The 24362-nt window shown below is 43.9% G+C and overlaps 1 protein-coding gene across 1 annotated transcript in view; it reads right to left on the bottom strand.

The window, feature by feature from the left end:
- Positions 1–24362, bottom strand: part of MORC1 (MORC family CW-type zinc finger 1) — a 138747-nt gene that overhangs the window by 7718 nt on the left and 106667 nt on the right. The window contains exons 21-25 of the mRNA XM_074983521.1: positions 23401–23512; positions 21441–21584; positions 15947–16037; positions 12703–12753; positions 7673–7867 (exon numbers count right to left, since the gene is read on the bottom strand). Of these exons, the coding sequence (XP_074839622.1) occupies positions 7673–7867; positions 12703–12753; positions 15947–16037; positions 21441–21584; positions 23401–23512 (593 nt within the window). The remainder of the gene's footprint in view (positions 1–7672; positions 7868–12702; positions 12754–15946; positions 16038–21440; positions 21585–23400; positions 23513–24362) is intronic.

Below are 24362 nucleotides of genomic sequence, written 5' to 3'. Positions count from 1 at the left end.
CACAGTTCAAAGCCGTGCAGAAAAAACTATCCACTAAGCAACACATGATGCATTTAGGGCCAAGTTCTGGTTCCATTTAAGTCAATTGAATGATTCCCTTTGATTTCAACAGAGTTAAGCTGATTTATATCACAGGAGGAAATGGCCAACAGTTATATACACACAGACAGAGAAGATGGAAGGGTATCCTGAGTTAATAATAATCTTCATCATTGTAATATTAATTAGAAAGTATCTAACCAGAAATGCCACTTAAATTATCTGTCACGCTTCAATATTCATATTTACATTAAGAAATATGCCAGAATCTTCAATTGTTGTAACTGTGACAGCTCCGATGGCTTAAGTGAGTCTATGACAATTCACACCAAGGATTTGCCTAAATGGTAATTAAATTTCTGATACTTGGGTTGCCTTTTTATTCAGTTTCAGAGACTTTTGTAAAGTTTATTATATGCCTTTGAAAACCAATTTCATATGGTGTTTTCCCACTGTCAGTTGGGTTGGTTAGGTTCCATTCTAGTTCTACTAAAACCCTACATATAAGCATATGGGTGACACCACAATCTGTGGGAGACAACCCAGCCTTTTTCAGGGGATTGGCTCAAACATGACAAAGGCATTATTACTTCACGTAAAAATTGGGTGGAAGACAAATTATACCACATAAATGAGAATACTATGACATTATTAATGACTTCGTTATAGCCTTTTGGTTAACTATACAGTAAAAAATTAAACATATTTGGTACTACACAAATTAAAGTTGAACAACACAAACTGGGTGTTCAACAGCACTATGCTTCAAAGAAAATCTTACATTTAATATACAATCACTTGTTCGATATCATGAAAATACTATGTCATTAGTTTGCCAATCCTTTTCCACTGCAGGAGTTTGTCTTTGCTCTGCTGTGAGCCATTTTAGCATAGTTTTTCAGATACGTGTTGAACCTCTCTAATCTTGTATCCTCCAGACCTGACTGGTGCTGGACAAGAGAATTTGCTGGACCATGGGAGATCAACATTGTCTAGCACATTACCAATGCTTCTGTTGCTGACCGGGCTCTTAGAAGACATTTAGGGGTAAATTAGAGTCAAATAACAGCACGGAACACTGACAGCCAGGACCAGTGGCTGGAAACAAACTTTATGGGACCACAGGAAACTTGGCCACATGCATGCAAAGTGGTCATACAGCTAACTAAAATCATGCTGGATTACAGAAGTTGCCGGACAAGAGGTTTCTGGGTGAGAGAGGAGCAACCTGTAGTATGTTAACGAATCCCGAACAAAAAGCTCATTTACAAGAAAAGACAGGTTACTCACCGTAGTAACGGTGGTTCTTCGAGATGTGTCCCCGTGGGTGCTCCACAATAGGTGTCGGGCTCGCCCGGCGCCGCAGATCGGATCTTCCAAGCAGTTTCTGCCGGACCGCGCATGCGCTGGCGCGCGCCGCTCCCTTGCGCGCTCCTGGCCACGTGCACGATCCAGTCCCCGCCAGTTCCTTGACCAACCGCCTCGGATGCTCCTGCAAAACATGAAACAGAGATCCGAAGCGGGGAGGATGGGCGGGTAGTGGAGCACCCATGGGGACACATCTCAAAGAACCACCGTTACTACGGTGAGTAACCTGTCTTTCTTCTTCGAGTGTCCCCATGGGTGCTCCACAATTGGTGACTATCCAGCAGTAACCCAAGATAGGAGGTGGGTAATCGGATTATGTGCAGCTTGTCCCCGAGAGGACCGCTGTCGAGAGACGGGTATCCTCTTGGAATACCCTGTGAAGGGCGTAATGTTTGGCGAAGGTGTCATAGGATGACCAGGTCGCCGCTCTGCAAATGTCTTTTAGCGCAACGCCCTTGAAAAAGGCTGTTGATGCCGCCACCGCCCTAGTGGAATGAGCCCTGGGAGTTGCCAGTAAAGGACTCTTTTTTAGTTCGTAGCACATTTTTATGCAGGATACGATGTGCTTCGAGATTCTCTGCGAAGAGAGACCTTCTCCTTTCGATTTGGGAGCGAGAGAGACTAGGAGTCTATCCGTTTTCCGGAAGGACTTGGTCCTGTCTACATAGAAGGCTAGCGCCCTCCTCACGTCCAGGAGGTGTAGGCGCGCCTCTTTGTTAGAGCTATGAGGCTTTGGATAAAACGAGGGTAAAACAATAGGTTCGTTAATGTGAAACTCAGAAGAAACCTTGGGAACAAAGGCTGGATGCAGCCGTATGGTTATCGCCTCCTTGGAAAAAACAGTGCAGGGTGGCGTTGCCATAACTGCCGCAAGCTCGCTCACCCTGCAAGCTGACGTAATTGCGAGAAGAAAGGTCGTCTTTATCGTAAGGAGGCGGAGGGGAACCGTGGCCAAGGGCTCGAACGGTGGTCCCGTTAGCACGTTAAGCACCAGGTCCAAGTTCCACGAAGGTGGAAGCGGTTTCCGAGGGGGGTATAGGTTTACCAACCCTTTGAGGAACCTGGTAACCATGGGATGGGCGAACACCGTGTGCCCTTCCTCCTCGTGTCTGAATGCCGAAATGGCGGCAAGGTGGACCTTTAACGAGGATAGTGAGAGTCCTCCTCTCTTGAGGTCCAGTAAATACTCTAATATTACAGGTATAGGCACAGCAAGGGGGGCCAGCTGTTTGGTAGAACACCAAGCCGTAAAGCGAGTCCATTTCTGCTTGTAGGTCTTCCTGGCGGAAGTCCTCCTGCTACTTTCTAGGACTTGCTGCATTTCCTCCGTGCATGTGCTCTCTAGGGAGCTGAGCCATGGGTTAACCACGCTTGTAGTCGCAGGCCTTGGGGGTGCGGATGAACTACGGACCCCTGGGCTTGCGTGAGCAGATCCGGCGCCACCGGAAGAGGCATCGGTGGATGGTCCGACATGCGCAGGAGTAGGGGGAACCATTGCTGTCGATCCCACATTGGGACTATCAGGATCATTCGGGCTCCTTCCCTCCTGGCTTTCTGCAAGACTTTGTGGATCAGCACTGTGGGAGGAAAAGCGTAAAGCAGGGGGCCCCTCCACGAGATCGCGAACGCATCCCCCAGGGACCCCCGTCCCAGTCCTGTCCTGGAGCAGAATCATGGGCACTTCTTGTTGTGTTGAGTGGCAAACAGGTCTATCTGGGGAAAACCCCATGCGTGGAAAATCGGTCATAGCAGATCGGGATGGATCTGCCACTCGTGCGTGAGTGCAAAACGCCTGCTCAGCTGGTCTGCCTTCACATTGTGAGCGCCTGGTAAGTACGAGGCTTTCAAGATTATATTGTTGGCGATGCACCAGTTCCATAACTGGACTGCTTCCGCACACAAGGCATGGGACCGAGCTCCTCCTTGCCTGTTTATATAAAACATGGTGGAGGTATTGTCTGTACTGATCCCGATGACTTTGCCTTGTATATGGTCTCGAAAGTGTCTGCAGGCGTTGAACACTGCTCTGAGCTCCAGTATATTTATGTGCAGTGACTGCTCCGTGGAGGACCACAGCCCTTGAGGCACCTCTTCGCCCATGTGTGCTCCCCACCCTATGAGGGAGGCATCTGTAGTAAGAAAAACTGATATTTGTGGTTGGTGGAAGGGTACCCCTGTTAGCAAGTTCTTGGGGTTTACCCACCATTGCAGGGATTTGCGCACCTCTGTTGTGGGCGACACCACCCTGTGAACGGTGTGTGCTGCTGGTTTGTATACGCTCGCCAGCCAGTGCTGCATGCTGCGCATGTGTAACCTGGTGTTCTGTACTACGAACGTCGCCGCTACCATGTGGCCCAGCAGCTGTAAGCACGTCAGGACCGGCACCGTAGGGCTGAAGGTGATGACCTGCACGAGGGAGCCTATGGCCCGAAAGCGAGTCTCTGGTAGATATACTCTCGCTGTAATAGAATTTATGCGTGCCCCTATGAACTCTATGTCCTGTGTGGGGTCTATCTTTGATTTCGCCAGATTGATAACCAGGCCGAGCGAAGAGAACTTGCTGCTGTGACGCGTATCATGCGTAGTACCTCCTCCTTCGAGGCCCCTTTGAGTAGGCAGTCGTCCAGATACGGGAATATAAATACCCCCTGTCTGTGAAGGTAGGCTGACACCACTGCCAAGGTCTTGGTAAAGACTCTGGGGGCCGAGGAGAGGCCAAACGGTAGGACCTTGTATTGAAAATGTTCTTTGCCTACCATGAACCGGAGGAATCGCCGGTGAGCCGGATGGATAGTTATGTGAAAATACGCGTCTTGTAAATCGAGGGCTGCGAACCAATCTCCATCGTCCAGTGCCGTAAGGATGGAGGCGATTGTGATCATCCAAAAGCGTTGCTTGCGCAGGTACCGGTTGAGGCCTCGAAGATCTAAGATGGGCCTCCAGCCTCCTGTCTTTTTCTCCGTGAGGAAGTACCTCGAGTAGAACCCTTTTCCTTGCAGTTGCTCCGGCACTCTTTCCACTGCCCCTATGAGCATGAGATGGTCTACCTCCTGCTTGAGCCTCGCTACGTGGGAGGCCTCCTGGAGGTGGGGCCTGGGTGGAGGTCGTGGCAGTGGGAGCGACTAGAAGGGGATGGCGTACCCCGTGGCTATGATCTCCAGCACCCATTTGTCTGTGGTGATCCTTTGCCACTGGTCGTAAAATGGTCGGAGGCGATGGTGGAACAGCCGCTTCGGATGACCTTGTGCGATGGTAGTGATGGCGCAGCCCTGGATCTGTGTGTCAAACTTGTGGCCTTTGGCCCTGCCCCGAGGACGCACGGCTCTGTTGGGAACGTCGCCTGCGAGTTCTGTACTGCTGGTGCTGTTGATGTCGCCCTTGCTCGTAACCCCTGTGGTACTGGGGACGCTGTTGCTGGTACTGGTACCGTCTTTGTTGAGGGTAGTACTTTTTCTTTCTGTATGGAGGGGTGTAAATCCCCAGGGTCCTAAGTGTGGCTCTTGAATCTTTACTGGAATGAAGGACCGAGTCAGTTGATTCAGCAAACAGCTTCTACGAGTCGAAGGGAAGATCGACTATCTTTGCCTGCAGATCCCTCGGTATACCCGAAGTCTGGAGCCAGGACTCCCTTCGCATCACCACTGCCGTAGCTGTGGAACGTGCTGCTGTGTCCGCAACATCCAGGGCGATCTGAACTGCCGTCCTCGAGGCCGCGTAGCCTTCTTGCACGATGGCCTTGAGCACCGGTTTCTTGTCCTCTGGAAGCGAGTCCATGAGGGAGGTTAACCTAGTGTAGTTGTTGAAATTATGGTTCGCTAAATGCGCTGCGTAATTTGCCATTTGCAACAGTAGAGTGGAGGAGGAGTAGACCTTTCTGCCGAACAGCTCTAGCTTCTTGGCATCTTTGTCTGTTCCCCCTGTCCTGAATTGAGATGTCTTTGATCTTTGTTGCGACGAGTCCACCACCAAGGAATTTGGTTGTGGGTGGCTGAACAGGAACTCCATGCCCTTCGCCGGCACGAAGTATTTCTTATCCGCTCTCTTGTGGACAGGCGGAATAGTCGCAGGGGTCTGCCATATCGTAGTGGCGGACTCCAAGATTGCTTCATCAAGTGGTATTGCTATTTTGGAGGAGGCCGAAGGTCTCAGATTTTTGAGGAGCTTATGGTGTTTCTCTTGTACCTCTGCTGTCTGGATGCCTTGCGTGAAGGCCACCTTCTTACACAGCTCTTGAAACTGTTTGAGATCGTCCGGAGGATGGATGTCCCCCAGGGCCGTAGCCTCGTCCGGGGAGGAGAGCGAGGAACCACTGGGGTACGCCTCTCTGGACCCTTCCGGTTCCTGTTGGTGATGGTACACCCTCTCGCTAGAGGCTTGCGAGGGAAAACCTCGGGGTTCCATAACCAGTCCCCCCTGAGATACTTGAGTCTCTGTCCCCGTTCGCGATTGCCCTCGGGGATACGAGATCGTCTGTGGGGATCTTTCCCTGGTAGATTGCCGGTGGTGTCTATGCCCCGCGTGATAGGGGCGACCATGGCAGTATAGGCACTGTTCTTGGGAAGGTGACCTAGACTACTCCCTTGGTGCATACCCTCTGCGTCTGGGAGAGCGAGATCGTCGAGAGATCTGGGACACTGGAGAGAGTGATTTTGGATAGTATTCCAGCAGCTCAAACCCCAGGAAGGGTGAAGGTGGTCCCAGCCAGGGTGAGGCTGGTTGTAAAAATGGAGATGGGGGCTCCGGGTAGGCTAGGGGGGACCCCTGCCTTCTGGTTGGAGTCTGCAGCATAAGCAGAGGGCTGAAAGAAAGCAACTCCACAGCCCTGTCTGGAGAGGGGCTGCGGTGCCTTGTTTTGTGTGCAGCCTTCCCCCTCCCTTGAGGAGGTAACTCCGCCCCCTGGCGTGTAGGGGATCTCGGCCCCGTCCGCGCTGTGCTCAGCACGCTCATGGGCGGTGCCGCACGGGCGGTGTCCTCCGGTGCCTGCAGGCTGCATGCCTGCGCGCTCTGCACCGCCGGTTCCCCGGGGGTCGGTGCCGCTGCTTGTGGCGCCGCCGGTACCGGCGCTTGTTTAGCCGCCGCCCTGCCTGCGGTGTGGGGCGGCTGTTTGATTATCGGAGGCTAAGCCGCTTCCACGTGGCTCTCCGTGCCGCCGCCGATCAGCTGTTGCTGCGGCTGGGGGCTGCACGCTCCTCCCGTCCTGCTCGCTGTTGCTGCCGGCAGGGATCGGGCTGGGGAGGCTTTCCTCTGTTTTTGCGCTGATGGGGTGAGGGAGGTGGCTTTCCTTTTATGGGCCCCGGAGGGTCCCTCCTGCTGCGGCTGCTCCGGCACGTCTGGCTGGAGGGCCTTGTCGAAGAGCAGCATTTTAAGCCGCATCTCCCTGTCCTTCCTTGCTCTGGCTGTTAGTTTTGCACAGAAGGAGCATTTCTGTGTGACATGGGACTCCCCCAGGCACCTTATGCAGAGACTGTGCCCATCAGATGCTGGCATTGCCTCTCGGCAGGACTCACATTTCTTAAATCCTGAAGAGGACATTGTTGGTGAGTCTTTCAGTTGTTAATGGGTACTTAGCACCTTCTCTGTGCTGTTTTTCCCCTTCTCCGATAGCCTGCCGCGGCAGGAGGGCTGATGTCCCTGGGCTCCTGGCCTCCGGTGTTCCGCTTGTTACTGGGACTGGACTGAATGCCGTCCCGCTTGTTGTTTTTTTTTCTGTTTTTTTTTTTAAAATAACAACTGGCTAACTTGCAGTAGCCTAAGAACTTGAAAACTTTAAAGAAAAAACAGTTAAAACCATTGAATACGCTAACTTGGCCTTAGCCTAGTTCAGATTCTGTCTGCAGCCGACGGCGGTTAAGAGGAACTGGCAGGGACCGGATCGCTCATGTGGCCAGGAGCGCGCAAGGGAGCGGCGCGCGCCGGCGCATGCGCGGTCCGGCAGAAACTGCTTGGAAGGTCCGATCTGCGGCGCCGGGCGAGCCCGACACCTATTGTGGAGCACCCACGGGGACACTCGAAGAAGAAAAGGGCATTCTTTTAAACTGGCCTACTGCCAGCTTAACTTGGATCTGAGCGAAGCTGGATTAATTCCAGTCTGCACAGTGTCATTCGTTTTATAAATCCATCTGTAAAGGAATCCATGGGTGCATATACTTATTCTGACAGAGGCACTAGCATCTGAGACAGCCAACTCAGGACAAATTGCACTTTTTTCACTTCTATTTTTACAATAGCTCATTAATAATAAACATTTAAATTAAATAACACTTACTGGATGACTCTGCCTTAGTAAGTCTGTCATCTTTTCCTGAAGGGTCTTCATTTTTTCCCGAGTAGCTTTTATTTGAAATTCACAGTGTCTCTGTTGCTGTTCACTAACATGTGCTGCTTCACAGCTCTGGTGAGTTATGGAGTGAATTTCTCTTACTATTTTCCTCTCATACAGAACAAAATAATCTTTCATGACCTGGAGTTAGAGGTGCATAGACATTTTATTTTACTTAAAAGCAACAAAATAATTCAAATTTATTTGTATTAAGAAATACCCTCCTCCACACATTCTTAAAATTGCTTTCTGAAGGGAGAAATTACACACTGCTAATTTATCACACTGACCGACTCAGAGTATATGAAGTGGGCGCCCAGGATGGACAGGAATGGTGGAACTTTAAGTGACCTCTGACAGGGCAGGAAGGAATCCAATTCAGTTTATTAGCATACCTGAAGTCAGTACTTAAGGATTAAAAAGCTTAATGTTCATCAACTGCATCTCTTAAACTACAGTCAATTTGCCAATAGTAATTTGAAGAGAAATACGAGAAAATGATTTGGCTCTAGAACACTTTTGGCAAACAATCTCTCAGAACATAGTTTTAGAGCATACAAAACAGATGTTGAGTATTCAATATGTTAAATCAAGCAGGCTTCACTCAACTATTTTCGTACTGTATTGGGAGATGGGAATCCTTAGAATATTCTCCAGACTCTTTAAATACCTTTCTTGAGTACTATTTTAAGAAAACAAAAACAAAAACAAAAACAAAAACAAAAACACCCCTTCCTCGTGCACCCACCCAGCCACTGCAGCCCTCCTTTTATCCACTCAGAAGTTATACTTGAATTGGTAGCCTGGGAAAGAGAAAAGGACCTGAAGAGTGAGGAGGATATTACGAAATTAGTTTAATCCCTTACAAATCGCAGGGCAAGTGTTTATTTACAGCTACACCCAGCACAAATATTACACCAACAACCCCTCAGCTGTCATTAGTAACAACAGGTAAAGGACATATCAGGAACATGTAACCCACCACAGGTATGACACTTACCTGCATGACCAGCCCTTGCTGCTGTTAAGTAATCGCCAATGAAATTAATGAACTACTTGTCAATAAGAATGATCAGCGCCAGCTTATACTATTGAACTCTAATGCATTAATTCTGCCTTTATCATAGGCCTTAAATCATTTGCCCATGTTGTATTAAAAAAAAAAAGGATGGATCATTCTAGCTGTGCTTCCCTATAACAATTCTTATTAGACATTTACATTGAACATACTTCATGGAATCATTTTCTGAGTAAACGTCTGGTTCCAAAATGATCAGCTTTCCATATTTTACAGTTAGGACACTGGTGGTAGTCATAGTGTTTAATGTACTCTGTTGAAAAGCGGTAATTGTAAGTAAGTCTGCAAGGTGAAAAAACAGTTATCTACTTTTACAGTAACCGTTGTTCCTTCAGGAGTGCAGAGGTGTATTCCACTAAGGGAATTGATGCAGAGTGGACATCTGCACCCATCTCTCATGCAGGCAGCAAACTGATATTTCTTTGAGCAGTTGCAGACACGTATTCTGTTCACATGACTCCTAGCTCAGCACTCATAGGAAGTGGGGCTCAGAATCTATTGAAACAAAGACTGCAACCAACTTTGCGAAATTTGCATCTGATTTAGATGCAGCTGGAACAGCATAATGCTTTGTGAAGTCTGAATGAAAGACCAGGTAGCCGTCTTGCAAATTTACAATATAAAAATATCACTGAAAAACAAAACAAGACTGACCTCTATTGGGTCCTTAATAAATAAGCCACCCACCTCTGTGGAAGTGTGTCCTGAATTATCCCATAACCTCTCATAACTCAGGAAGTAAGACATCTGGAAATCATCTGGGTGGAAATCACTCAACCCTTCATCCCATTCACACAGGAGACAAAATGTCAAGGTGTTGCATAAACAGTCTAGTCCTTTCTAGACAGAATGCCAAGGATTATCTCATATGCAAGGACAGAAAGTGTTCCTCTCATCCACATCTGAGTGAGTCTTAGGGAAAAAAATGCAGGTCAGGATATTTTTTGATACAGGTGAAAATGTGAAGGCCACTGAGGGACGTGATATGGCTTTGGTGGACAGCAGGATCCAGGCTAAAAATGGCCATCTCTCCTGCAAGAACAGTATGGATTTCAGTGCTAATGAGGATCCTTTGGTGCTCTCAACATTTTTGAGCTTGATGCCTGGACAGAAAAAAAGAAACAGAAGATTACTCTGAACTCAAATGTGAGGAGTCTTCCAAACAGTCTGAGGAGAATGGAGGTGCCACCCTCGGTAGAGCCATCACATGCTTTGACTTGTCTGAAGCTCAGTAAGCGGGCCACATTAGTACTGGTGAAGGCACATAAGTCAGTGCTTGGAGAACTGGTGGTGTCACTGAAGTAACACTAATGCTCGGTAATGGAAAAGTATCAGAAGCAAAATAGAGGCCAGTACTGAATCTGTAGATCTTGCTAGTACAAGATGAAATGGTCTCCAGAGCCAAATATGAAACCAATACTCACAATGGATTTCGCAGTGTTGCTATGGAAACTCATCATGCCTTTGCAGTCTTATTTTTAAACAATGTTGGAGATGATCATAGTGAACAACCTGCATTCTGATGCAATCAAAGCTGATAGTCCCAGGACTGAAGAAGATGCAACCCAGCTGAAGACTTCTGTATTGCAGGTATGTCTGGCATAGACAGGCAAAGTAAATCTGAGGCTGCTTGATAAGTCCATGGCTGAGAGTGATGTTGTTAGAACCTGACTCAACAGGTGTCCCATTGACTATACTGGAGTCAGTGATACAGTGCTAGAATGATCTTATCTTGGTACTGGAAAGTGGGAAGAAAGCCCTGATCTACCCTGAGTACTTGTAGGATCCCAGCACGGGCCAACAGTACTCTCAGAAGAGGGGACGAATCTCCCTGAGCTTTGGAGTGACTATAGTTGTTTTTCTGAGCCTCCTTTCTCAGGATGGATAGGAAAGAGAATAGTGTCTTCTCTTCAGAGAACAGAGTCTTGCGGTGGCACCAAAGCCTGTTGAGGGACTGGACAATCTGAGGAGGATCTGACCACAAAAGTAGGCCCTGTGGCTTGCTCCATCAGGCATAAGTCTCTAGCCAACAGTGTCCTCTTTGAAGAACATGCAAATGGGGCATTTTCTCTTCAATATGTTCCTCTCAGGTGCAATAAATACTGAGCATGGGAATTAGTCTTGGAAATAGCTACTCTGTGGCTGCGTCTACACTACATTACCCTTTTGGAAGGGGAATGCAAATACAGCCAATCAGAAATGCAAATGAGGCAGTGATTTGGATACTGCATGCCTCATTTGCCTAACTACAGCCACTCGCGGTTCCAGAAGTGCCGTTTTCGGGAAAAAAAAAAGCCAAGCAATTTAGACAGGTTCATTTGAAAGGAATCCCCACTTTTGAAAGCACACTTCTTCCTGAAAAATATGAGGAAAAAGGGTGCTTTCAAAAGTGGTGTTTCCTTTTGAACAAACTCTGTCTACATGCCTTGGTTTTTTCCAAAAACAGTACTTTCGGAACAGCAAGCAGCCGTCATTATGCAAATGAGGCGCACAATACGTAAATCTGTGCCTCATTTGCATTCCCAATCAGCCTTATTTGCATTCCCCTTCCAAAAGGGGAATGTAGTGTAGTGCAGCCTATATGAGGGACAGCGCTTGAAAACTGGAAAAGGCTTCTCTCCAGGTAAAACTCCAACTACTACACAAAGTAAGCTAACACTGAGGTTAAGTCTATACTAGGGAAATAAGTTGATTCCAAATACGCAATTCTAGTTACAGCATTTGCATAGCTAGAACTGACTTATTGGAATTGACTTATTTCTCTTGTATAGACCTAGTCTCTATACTCGCCCATCAACCTCCCTTACTCCACACAATAGCATCTGTACCAGACATGCAAAATTGAATGCTGGAAGATCAAGCCTGACCGGGTCAATCTTCCCAGAAGCACAGATATGTCCCAAGACTACTACTACTACCTATATACAGAATTCTGAGAGAAAACTCTCCAAGAGAGTAACAAAAGTAAGATACCACATGGACTGCTCCAACTCAAACTGTGGGTGGTGAGATAGTACCGAGGGGTGTTGGAGCACTGCTGCCCTCAAGTAGCCCTGGCAGGGCATGAGCACTGCCCTGATGGCTGCTGCCAAATGAAGTTCTTTGGTTGCAGTGAGACAGACATACACACACTACAGATCTATAACTACTCAAAGAATAAGTGAGCTTTGTTGTATGCCTAGTAACATCAATGAGCAATTGACTGAAATAACTTCAAAAGTACTGAAAGGGCATATTTGAAGGCAAAATGTAACCCCATATTACTGACCAAAATTTAACTTTTTCTCTGCACTGCATATAATTTGAGGAGAATGTGTCTCTTGGTTATTGCATGTACTGTTAATAAATTCAAAACTATATATGAAAAAAAAACATTCTTCTTCTTGGAAATCATTACACACACAAATTAATCCATGGCTATGTCTACACTTATGAAAAACTTCAAAATGGCCATGCTAACAGCCAAATCAAAGAATACTAGTGAGGTACTCAAATGAATATTCAGCGCCTCATTAGCATGCTGCCGGCCGCAGCACTTTGAAAGTGCCGTGTATCGCTTGCACACGGCTCATCTGCATGGGGGTCTTTTTCTAAAGAACTCCACAAACATCGAAATCCCCTTATTCCTATCAGCTGGGGATTTCGATGTTTGCGGGGTCCTTTCAAAAAGGATGCCCGTGTAGATGAGCCGTGTATGAGAGAAATGCAGCACTTTTGAAGTACCACAGCCAGTGGCATGCTAATGAGGTGCTGAATATTCATTTCAGTGCCTCATTAGTATTCTTCGATTTGGCCATTAGCATGGCCATTTTGAAATTTTTTGTAAGTGTAGGCATGGCCTGTGTGTCTGATACAAAATCAGTCTAGAATACAAAAGAATTACATAAAACAGTTTTACCTGGCCACAGCATAATGTTGACTTCTTCAGTGGTTCTGAAGTCCCCTCTGGCTGTTTTGTATAAATTAAGCAGAATTAATATTTATAATAAGGATATTAAGTTTATGCATGAACTTTGAAGGAATGAAGAAACATTGGTGTAATAATAAGCAGCTCAATAAAAGCAAATACAAAAATGAGGAAGAAGGAGAGCACGAATCAGAGCTGGACATCACTCAACCCAGGAGCACATGGGAGAAGAGAAATGCAGGTTTCAAGAGCTCTGAAGAGGCAAAGAAAATTTTCCCCACAGTTGAATTATTCACCTACATCTTTAAGGTAAGATTGGGATGCAAAAACTCTACAACATGCAGAAAACAGTGATGGGATGAGTCATACATGCCCTTGTGATGCCCTTCTAGATCTAGTCAGATCTAGAACCCTCCCTTTTCCAGTACTAAGAAAATAGGTCTTTATAACTTGATCTAAAGGAGAATTCCTCTAGCCTGTCATAATAGTAGGTTTCTTTTCTACACTCTGCTGGAGAGCAACATCTATGATCTATTGCAGAGCTGTGTTTCTTTGTGTCAAATGTTAGAAAATTTACTTTTCTCCCAACATACTGCCTCTAGCGGGTGGGAACATCTGCTGGCAATACCTAGACATTTTTCCCATTGAAGAGGAGGAACTTATTAAAGGAACTTTTTTTATTTTTAAAATGTTCAGTTTGGTTATTGGGAGCAAGTGTTTCAAACACTGAATTTTTTCTTTGTCTTCCATTTTAAAGGTGCAGATAAGCCACACATCTATGGAAGAAGTCATTCCACTTCAAACCTATTTTCAGAAGTCAGAGGTAATATTTAATTACATGGGACAGAGTGAGGCTGAACTATCACTTCTCTGCATGGTACCTATTTTCTCTGATAAATTTCCTATTGTTATGTAAAGTAAATTCAGAAACACATAGATGACAAATTGGCTGTGTCTACACTATGAGATAAAATCAAAAATCAAATTTAAAGGAGTTAGTTCGACATTAAAACATCTGTCTTCACTGTAAATGTCATTAGCTCGATTTAGTCTGCCTTAATATCGACAACACAATGTTTATAGTAACGGATGGGTATAGTGTCAATTTTGAGTTTAAAATGTCAAATAAAGGCTAGTGTGGAAGCACTGTGCCTTTCATTTGGATTTATTAGCCTCCACAAGTGTCCCGTATGTATCCCACAAAGCTAGGCACTGCACCTGACTCCCAGCTGCTCGCTACTAGTGGGAGCCAGGAAACTGACCAAGGCTGCTGCGCTGTCAGTTTCCCAGGTCCCCCAAGCTGCAGGGACCTGGGAAACTGACAGTGCTCCTGCACCTGGCTCCCGGCTCTGAATGCGGGGCTGAGGGAACTGTGGGAACAGTGCAACAGTCCATGTTTGGTGATTTCCGTGTGGAAGCAATATGTTAAATTTGTTGGGAGCCTGTGGGAAGTGAGGATACTCAAAATTGAATTTAAAAAAAAGACAGCATTATAAATTAAATTTTTAATAAATTCATCTTGTAGTGTAGACTTAGCCACTGACTAAGGGAAGAGGGCAGTAAGCCAGCTCCTGGAAACCAGTCTAGACAGAAACATTATAATTGTACAATCTGATTCCCTGTGCACATCTTTTACTCTACACCTGAATATTTTTTCCCCAAGAGAAGTAAGGGTGGGAGTAAACAAATTTTTCCTCCCTAAAAATAGGAGTGACCAGTGGTGTCCTTTACAGAGAAGGTCTGAAGGAAGAGGTCAGTATGCATGATCAGGCCAATTTTATTCCATCCTCAATAGGTCTGCTCTTAAGCCCACTGAAGTCAATAGGAGTTTGCTGCTGCCTTCAGGGGAGGCAGAACCTGGCTCCTATCAATATGTGCATTAGGAGGAGCATTTCCAGAAGATCTAGAGAAGTTATTATTCCCCCTACTCAGCTCTGGCGAGGCCTCATCTGGAGTACTGTGTCCAGTTCTGGGCCCCACCGTATAGAAAGGATGTGGATGCATTGGAGAGGGTTCAGCGGAGGGTAACGAATATGATTAGGGGTCTGGAACACATGACCCATGAGGAGAGGCTGAGAGGCTTGGGCTTATTTAGTCTGCGGAAGAGAAGATTGAGGCGCGATTTGATAGCAGTCTTCAACTTTTTGAAAGGGGGCTCTAAAGAGGATCAAGAGAGACCGTTATCAATGATGGTGGAAAAAGGAACAATGGTCTGAAATTACAGAGGGAAAGGTGTAGGTTGGATATTAGGAAAAACTACCTCACCAGGAGGGTGTTGAAGGACTGGAATGCATTACCAAGAGAGGTGGCAGAATCTCCATCCCTAGAGGTTTTTAAGTACCGACTTGACATACTCATGGCTGGGATGATCCTGCTTTAGGCAAGGGGCTGGACTAGATGACCTCCTGAGATCCATTCCAGCCCTAGAATTTTATGATTCTATGAGCTGACCACATTGGCTTACACACTGCTTTGTTGGAAAAACAAAACAAATTCTGACCTGAAGAAGAGCTTTGTAAGCTTGAAAGCTTATTCCTCTCACTAGCAGAAGCTGGTCCAATAAAAGTTATTACCTCACTCACCTTATCTTTCTAACATCCCTGGGAATGACATGGTTACAACAACTTTTCACATTTAAGAGACTGTGCAAGCCATTTTACATATTATGTCAAACAAATATTTTTTCTTTGGAAACTAAAATATATCTTCAAATCTGATGTATAGGAAAAATATCTAAAATATATTACACTAAGCTTGTAAGACTTTTCTACTCATACATCTCTATCCAACAAGTTAAACAAAATACCCTGATGCATTAAAATCAGTGTATAAGTCTCAGTAGGCCTCTCAAGGCTCTTAACTTCTATTCCCCAGTTTTTAAATATTATATGAGCATCAACAGGAGGAATGATTTTGTGCTGTGGACATCTGTTCACTGAAGAACATCTCATTTCACACAATTTCATACAACAGCTATCATGTTATTTCTGATTATCATCAATACGGACAGATTCAAGCCAATGACCTTAGAAAAGAAATGCTCCCCTCAGTGGTCACTATGAAAATTTACATACATTTACCAGGCTGTACTATTTAAGAAATCAGGATGTTGTCCAGCCTGATTTAGAAAGACTGTGTTCTTAGATACAGCAGAGTAGAAAGCATGTGTTAATTTTTAAAACATGCTATTAATTACTCATTAGAACACAAAAACTTAAATTATAAGTTCACATACCTTAAACATAGCTACAAGATCCTCAGCAGACATGCAATAAAGCTGTTCTCTTGAAAGCTGGCAGTCTGGCAAGAAATACAGCAGGACTTCTCTAAAAAAATTCAATAAAATGACCTATGCATCAATATCCAAGATTCCTTTAACAACAAGTGTCGTACTGTGGAGACTAAAGGTTCCAGTCAGAATGCTTCTTTTTACGACACCTAACAGTAACTTGCTGTGGAACTTGCCCCTCTGACTTGTGCTGTGAGAAACAAATGCTTTAGATATGCCTGGACAGTAATGCCTCGGAACTAAGTAAAAAACTATACCACTTGTGGAGAAAGATTACAACCATACATCCAAAGAAGTCTTCTTTGAAATCGTAACAAAATCTAGATGGCTAGTGGAAATTTGATAAAATTGGCGATTTTGAATTAAAATACAGTTTTTATGTAAACCACCAAATTGGGAACAATAACATCCTGTTTTTCAACTAATATAATACAAACTAATACAGCATATTACATCATCTGGAAGCCACACTCTATGAAATCCACTGTGTCTAAAATTAAGGAACTGGAGCTGAGGCCTTGATATAATTTTTGGAAATTCTGGTGCTGTTCTCAGGTCAGGCCCTTCATTACAATGTCCACAAGGGGTTGGAATAGTATTTTATACCAAGAGTTAGCCTTCCAACCAAGGAAGGCCAAAGACCATATGTTTTTAATAATGTCCAGCCCTATTTTTCTGAGAAGCAGACAGAGTGTACGGAAAAATTAAGTATCTTATAATCACAATGCATCAGTGGGAAAAGACAGGAACTTGCACCAAGGTTCTGACTCCAGGCCCTGCTCTAGTCTCTGGACAAGCACAGAACAAAATGCCTCCCAGCTAATTTGCTTCACTGAAAGCAGTGGCCTACCAGTGCTCTTGGAAAAGCATGGCATTTCTGGGAGATGTGGTTTAGCTCAGTTCACTGGCTAAATGGGCAGCGGTTGCCCTTTACAGACAAGGGGATAAAGAAGGTTGCTGAAACGGAGCATGGAGGTGGGTGACAGTGTTATTTGAGAGCTGTGTTATTTACAACATTCACATGGCTTAACCACAAGCCCCATAATCTTTTGTTTTGAAGCATCTGATTCTTAAATAGTTAAATATTTCCTATGCAGTATTTGTTTCCTATGTTTTAAATTCTCCGTTGCTAACTCCAGCAACTGCATTATGCAGGATCAGAGAGAGAAGTCCAGCATTCATGACAGCTCTAGTGTAAGTAAGCTCTTTTAAAATCCCACTTCCCACAGTCAATTACTATGCAACAAATGAGAAAGGGAAATGGGGTTTCTACAAGTTTCATTTTATCCGCAGAAAGCTTGGCTGTAGAATCTTATGTTGACAGTATCTCAGATAATTACTTTTGATAACAAATACATTAAGCCAACCACTTTCCTATAGAAATATGCTGAAAGGATGGGGCTTAATACATTTTTCATTATTAGCCAAGGTGTCACCTGAAGAAACAGCAGTCTGGGTAATTTTAGAGGACTCCTGGTCAATTTCAGCTAGATGGTAATTACTAGGATGTTGTTTTATCCTTCTGATTTACCACTTTGCTGGATGGCTTAATCTATGAAGCTAAAATATGACCTAGTTCTACTGCAGCAGTGATTTTTCCACTGAATTTCCAACTTTCCTTTGTCACATTTCTGTACGCCTTATGCATACTTATTGTTTTTGTTAAGGTGGAGCGTATTTTAATGTGTTTAGCTATATGCTTACCCATTCTTCCTTCACATAGTATTTCCTCCCCAAGTAACAAAAATCATAACTATTAGCAATATTTCCTCTAAAGACTGTTAAAGCACATTCAATTGTTTCTGAATGTTTGTTCTGCATATCTGGGAAAGATTCCTCTTCACTCTCTGAAAGTGGGTTATGTAATACATCTCTTGGTGGTCACTTGATAATGAACAGGACGTCTTCATGTCACCCTCCAATTTGTGAGTCTGTTGATGGCTTACCAGCCTGATTCTAGACCCACAGATTTTATCACAAAAGGGGCAGATGTTGGTAGCCATTGGAGGGGCGCGGGTCAGTTTTTGATGCTCTTTTCTTCTTCTCTGCCTCCCATCTGCATTGTGGTGGGATCTCTCAAAACCCTCCCACTCCCACCCATGGATTACCATTCTCCGCTGGGGATGGTCTTGGGCGAAGTTCTCCCAAGTGTCAGTGCTGATGCTTCACTTTTTCATGTGTGCCTTCAACATGTACTTACATTGCTTCAGCTGGCCCCTAACACTCCTCTGTCCTTCCTCCAATTTGGAAAACAGAATATGTTTTGGGAGACACTGACCAGACATTTGAACCACGTGACCAGTCCAACAAAATTGTTGATGAATGATAATGGCTTCAATGTTTGTCGTGTAAAACTTTTTCAGGATGCTAGTGTTCGTACGCCTATCCTTCTAACAGATATTTAGGATTCTCCTGAGTGTTGGTCCTATCATGGCATGGTACAACATGTGGTTTGTCTTGGGATAGATGTCCCAGTTCTGTAAGACCCTTTGTCTCGGGTGGGTGAAAGCAGAGTTTGCATGGCTCAGATGATGCTGCATTTCTGCATCAATGTTGACTTTAGCAGAAAGATGACTTCCAAGGTATGGGAAGTGCTCCACATTTTCCAGCAGTTTTCTATTGACTTCAATAGAAGGCACATGAGATTGTCCCATTGGTAAAGGTTGGTGGAGCACCTTGGTCTTACTGATGTTCAGCGTGAGGCTGACATTCTCATATGATTCACTGAAAGCACTTAAGATGGTCTGAAGGGCTGTAGGAGACAGAGCTGCAACCATGTTGTCATCTGCATCCTGAAGCGCCATGATCAAGTTCAGGGAGGTCTTGCTTTTAGCTGTCATTCTCCTGAACTTGAAAAGCTTCCCATTCATTCTATAGACAATCTTCACACCATCTGGAAGTTCGCCATCAATGAGGTGAAGGATCATGGTGATGAAAATGCAGAAAAATGATGGGGCAATGACGCAGCCTTGTTTGACTTCCATTTTGACCTCAAAGTGGTCACTTTGGGTTCACTGTTGTTCAATACTGTGGCAGTCATGTTGTCGTGAAGCAGCCTTAGGATGCTAATGAATTTTCCGGGGCAGCTGAACTTTGGGAGGATGGACCACATGGGAGCTACAATTGACTGAGTTGAATGCTTTGGTCAGATTGATGAAACTCATATGTAAGGCTTGGTTTTGTTTACATTTTTCTTGCAGTTGCTGTGTGGTGAAGATCATGTCCACTGTTCCTTGGAATGGTCAGAAGCCACACTGGGACTCTGGGAGAATTTCTTCTCAGAGAGGCAGGAGTCAGTCTGCAAGGATTTGAGCTAAGATTTTCCACAGTCTGACTTGTTGCCCTTTTGTCCTCATATGAGATGTCTGTTCCTGAAGAGATGGGTCTTAGAGTCTGGGAAAATTATTTCACCAATTGTCTGCATAACACCTTTTTTTGCATCTCTTCCATAACCATTGTCAGCTGTGTTTTTAAGGTAATACATGCACTTACAACCTTAAAAACACAGCTGGCAATGGTTATGGAAAAGATGCAAAGAGAAGTTACTTCATAGTTTTGATAATCCAAATATCTGAATCTCCAAAACACTTTACCATTTTCCTAAGTGTTATGTAGACATCTGAGCTGTGTCTACACGTGCACGCTACTTCGAAGTAGCGGCACCAACTTCGAAATAGCGCCCGTCGCGTCTACACGCGTCGGGCGCTATTTCGAAGTTAACTTTGACGTTAGGCGGCGAGACGTCGAAGTCGCTAACCTCATGAGGAGATAGGAATAGCGCCCTACTTCGACGTTCAACGTCGAAGTAGGGACCGTGTAGACGATCCGCGTCCCGCAACGTCGAAATTGCTGGGTCCTCCATGGCGGCCATCAGCTGGGGGGTTGAGAGATGCTCTCTCTCCAGCCCCTGCGGGGCTCTATAGTCACCGTGGGCAGCAGCCCTTAGCCCAGGGCTTCTGGCTGCTTCTGCGGCAGCTGGGGATCTATGCTGCAGGCACAGGGTCTGCAACCAGTTGTCAGCTCTGTGTATCTTGTGTTGTTTAGTGCAACTGTGTCTGGGAGGGGCCCTTTAAGGGAGCGGCTGGCTGTTGAGTCCGCCCTGTGACCCTGTCTGCAGCTGTGCCTGGCATCCCTATTTCGATGTGTGCTACTTTGACGTGTAGACGTTCCCTCGCTGCGCCTATTTCGATGTTGGGCTGAGCAACGTCGAAGTTGAACATTGACGTTGCCGGCCCTGGAGGACGTGTAGACGTTATTCATCGAAATAGACTATTTCGATGTCGCAACATCGAAATAAGCTATTTCGATGTTGGCTGCACGTGTAGACGTAGGGCTGGTGAAGTAACTTTCCCAGGGTCTAAGACCCATCTTTTCAGGAGCAGGCATCTCATCTGAAAACAAAGCCGCTGGGGACCTTCACCTTATAATCCAATCCACTGATCCACAAGGAAGTAAGCAATTGGTCTTTCACTTTCTGGTGACTTGGGAAATCGTCTACAACATTCATGAGGACAATGGCCAATAATGATTATCTCCCACAACTTGGTTCTAAGATGGGTGAGTACAATCCTCATTTCACCCTGGCATTACAGTGAGGTTGTATGACAGGAAAATAGCTAAATTCCTAACCATTTAATCCTGGACACTAGAATTACTGCTAAGCAAAAAATCAAAACCCAGGAAATCAGTTGGTTAAAAGAGGAGCATGTATCATGTCATTCTCAACAAATTCATGTACTTGTGAAAAGTGTTGTTTGTGTATATCACTTAGAATTCACTGAACTTCATTTATCTTAATGCATAAACTGAATTGTGAAATAAAGTGAATAGACTGGGCATTCAAAACTGAGCTTAACTTCTGCAAAAGTTTAAGGGTAAGTCTATGCTAGAGAAATAAGCTGATTTCAGATATGCATTTCTAGCTATAGCATTTGCATGGCTAGAATCGATGTACTGGAATCAACTTATTTCCATAGTGAAAACCTAGCCTCTGTACTCTTGCATCAACCTCCCTTACCGCACACGACAGCAAGGAGTACAGAGGTTGACTGTGGCACCCAGAGAGATTGATTTTGCTGCATCTTCTCCAGATGTGCAAAACTGAAATGCAGAAGATTGACCCTGACCGGGTCAATCTTCTGCTTGGTACACACAAGCCCTAAGTAAGCAGTCCCTGATTTGCATACTGCATCTAAAAGCAAGTATTCATTTAAGCTGGGCACACTGATGTGCCTTGCATATACTGTTAAAGATCTGATCCAATTTTGGGAATAGTTTGTGCAGTCTACATAGCTTTCAATTTCTATTTAGATTCATTCTCTGAAACAGATTTAAACTATGGCATTGCCCTGGCAAGGCTAGATCAATAGCTGCTATTGCTTAGATCCAGTACAAGTATTAGAATGATTCAAGTTAAGGCATTAGCCATTGAAACCCTCACCTTAAAAGAGAAGTTAATGCTTCTATAGTTTTCTTTCCAGACATACACTGTGAAGAGCCTCCTACTTGGGCTTCAGCACCCATCTCCTGCATCGTAGCCTGGACTTTTCTTTCAGCACATCCTTTTGGATCCTCAGCCAATTGACTAGATAGGAAATAAACCAAAGACCATTTAAAAATATTACACCAAAAGAAAAGTGGGGAGACAATTTCTATCTCCTTTTTCATCAATCCCACTGTGTTCCTAGAGTGACCTTGGAAGTAAGCTACAAAATAAAAAAGAGACTCCTGTTTTTTTGATGGAGTTAGGATGAACATAAATTATGTTTAGTTTTTTTAAGGACACTGGCCCAGCTGGCTTGGAAGTGTGGATTCTATACTACTCTAATTCAGAAGTGTGCACACTTAAAAATCACATGTGACACCTCTGATTTTGGGGAACAATGCATGGCTTGCTCCAGGCCATTCATCCAGGGAGGTGTCTGCTTAACAGAAAGGTTACATTACATGTTGTAGAAGCAGGAGTAAAAGGATGACTGGCTAACTGGGCCTCTTCAATATACCTACAGCAAGGCACAGAGGACCTTATAGGCACAATTTAATGATGAAAACTTCATTGAGTTTACATTAAACTGGAAATTTCACAAGCTGGAATTCAGTAACATCAGGCTGTGCTGCACTAATGATCCTTTTATATCTACAATGACATCAGTAAGAGAACTCATAATTTTGCACTGACTAGAAATATAGTCAAATTAAAGTGATACAGCATTGTGAAGCTTACTAAAGTACACGTATTAAACACAGACCTGGAATTGACTAGACCCTGGTATTTTTACCTGGAATTGCAAATTCAAAAGTATCAGCAAAATATCTGAATAGCTACAATTGTGTAGCAGCAGCAGAATGGGCAACATTAAATAATTTCCCAGATAATTAAGCATATGACATATTTGGCTTTTTTTCTTCTTTTGCACCTATCAAGATATGTTATTGCTTTCAGTACAGTAGAGACTGACTAGATTATATCAACATCATATATTTTCTCTATTTATATTTGTATATCATATACCAAATCACATGTATCATCATGTTTGTTTATTTTTATCTGTAATGAAATTTGCTTTGTATGCCATCCAGTGTTTCCTCTTACTCAGCTATTTGGGAGAAACACACCACAAAATTCCCACAACTCTGTCACATGGAATAAAGCATAGAAATTAATCTATCAGTAAAGGATACATAACAGACAATAAAGGGTTGAGTTAGTTATTAAGAAATTTATCTGTTTAACACATTAATCTTCTATAACATTATTTAAAAGTCTCTATTTAGGTTACTCTGATTTATTTCCATATAATTCACAATGAGCTTACATAACTGTATTAGGTTACTTATGTTTTGACCAGAAAAACTTCGCAGCATTTTCAGGCAGGCATCCAATGAAGCGAAGGATGGTGGCAGAATGTGGCTCTAGATTTGATCATCCTGACTTTTCCTTAAATAAGAACTAAACAATATCAGTAAATATTAAGGAACAATCCTTATCTTCAATCCTTATGTAACTCCATTGACTGCAACGAAGTTAGTGGTCATTTACACTGATGACTGGATGATGCCTTAGGTCTGACAATATGTCTTTCGAAATTAATGTTTTTAGCCATGATAAGTGCGTAATATCAGTAAAAATGTGTTTGTGTGTGTATATACATATATTACAAAAGTCTCAATCAACATAGTATGACTGGAAGACCCAAAATGCTAAGAAAACTTAACTCCAAAGTGAACCTGATAGTTACTCATATAACGTGAGATTATGACTGTATTCCTAACTCACTGCTTTGTAAAGCATATTCAGTGTTTGCAATACATTGAGATATTTGGTATCATCAGCTGCAGCACCACTACAAAATATTTTGGAATAGACACTTTGCATTTTAGTATGTGATAACTATTCTCACCTTTTCAGTTTTGAAGAAGGCAAATTATTTCCCATTATATTTGTAGCATCTTTCTCATCAAAACAAATATACCCTTGTAAATTGCATTGTTTCCGATTTCTGCCAGATGAACCTAAACGTATAGCAAAACATAGCAGATTGGAAAAAAATAGTATTCACTCTAGCATGTGGAGGTGATTTCTTTAGAGGCTGCTTTAACACTAGCTCATGTGGAAAATATAAGTTATCTATCTATGTATATCATTCTGAGGAGTCATTTACAATGATGGTCCCTTGAAACTGAAATCTGTCCTGCTACTGAATAGCCAGTTTCCCAGCTTTCACTCATAGAGATTTTACTTCCAATTAAGCATTTCCCATCAGTCATATAAAACAAGCAGTCCTGTCGCACCTTAAAGACAAATGAATGTATTTATTAGGTAACGAGCTTTCATTTAATTAGATTGGAGCAGACAATAAGAATCCAAGGTTTATACAGTAGGGAAGTGGGAAGGAGGGGGGCGGGAAATGGGGAGGGAAGTTACCTGTCATTAATAGGACCAGTGGAAGAAGTGAATGAAGTTAAGTGGGATGGGTGCCACTCCTGTGAATATCCATGGCGGGGAAATTGCCCTTGTAATGCATAAGATAATTGGCTCTCTGTTAAATCCGAGGTTAAATGCGTCACACTTGGGAACGACTTCCACTTCACGTCTCCCCCTGTAATCTTGTGATAAAATCCTTTGGTAGAAAAATGGCTACTTTCAAATTCTTTATTGAATGTTCAGGGAGGCTCCAATCTGATGAAGTGAGTCTTACCCATAAAAGCTCATTCTCTAACTAAAAATTGTGTTAGTCTTTAAGGTGCTACAGGACTGCTTGTTTTTTGTGATGTTAGAAACTAACATGGATACCTCTCTGAGACTATTTATCAAAAGTCATATGATAGACTACTGTCAGTTGCAATTCCCTCTTACATATAT

This window comes from Carettochelys insculpta, chromosome 1, assembly GCF_033958435.1.
Source record: "Carettochelys insculpta isolate YL-2023 chromosome 1, ASM3395843v1, whole genome shotgun sequence".
NCBI lineage: Eukaryota > Metazoa > Chordata > Testudines > Carettochelyidae > Carettochelys > Carettochelys insculpta.
Note: the sequence above shows the minus strand (reverse complement) of the source record. Positions and strands in the feature narration are given on the sequence as shown.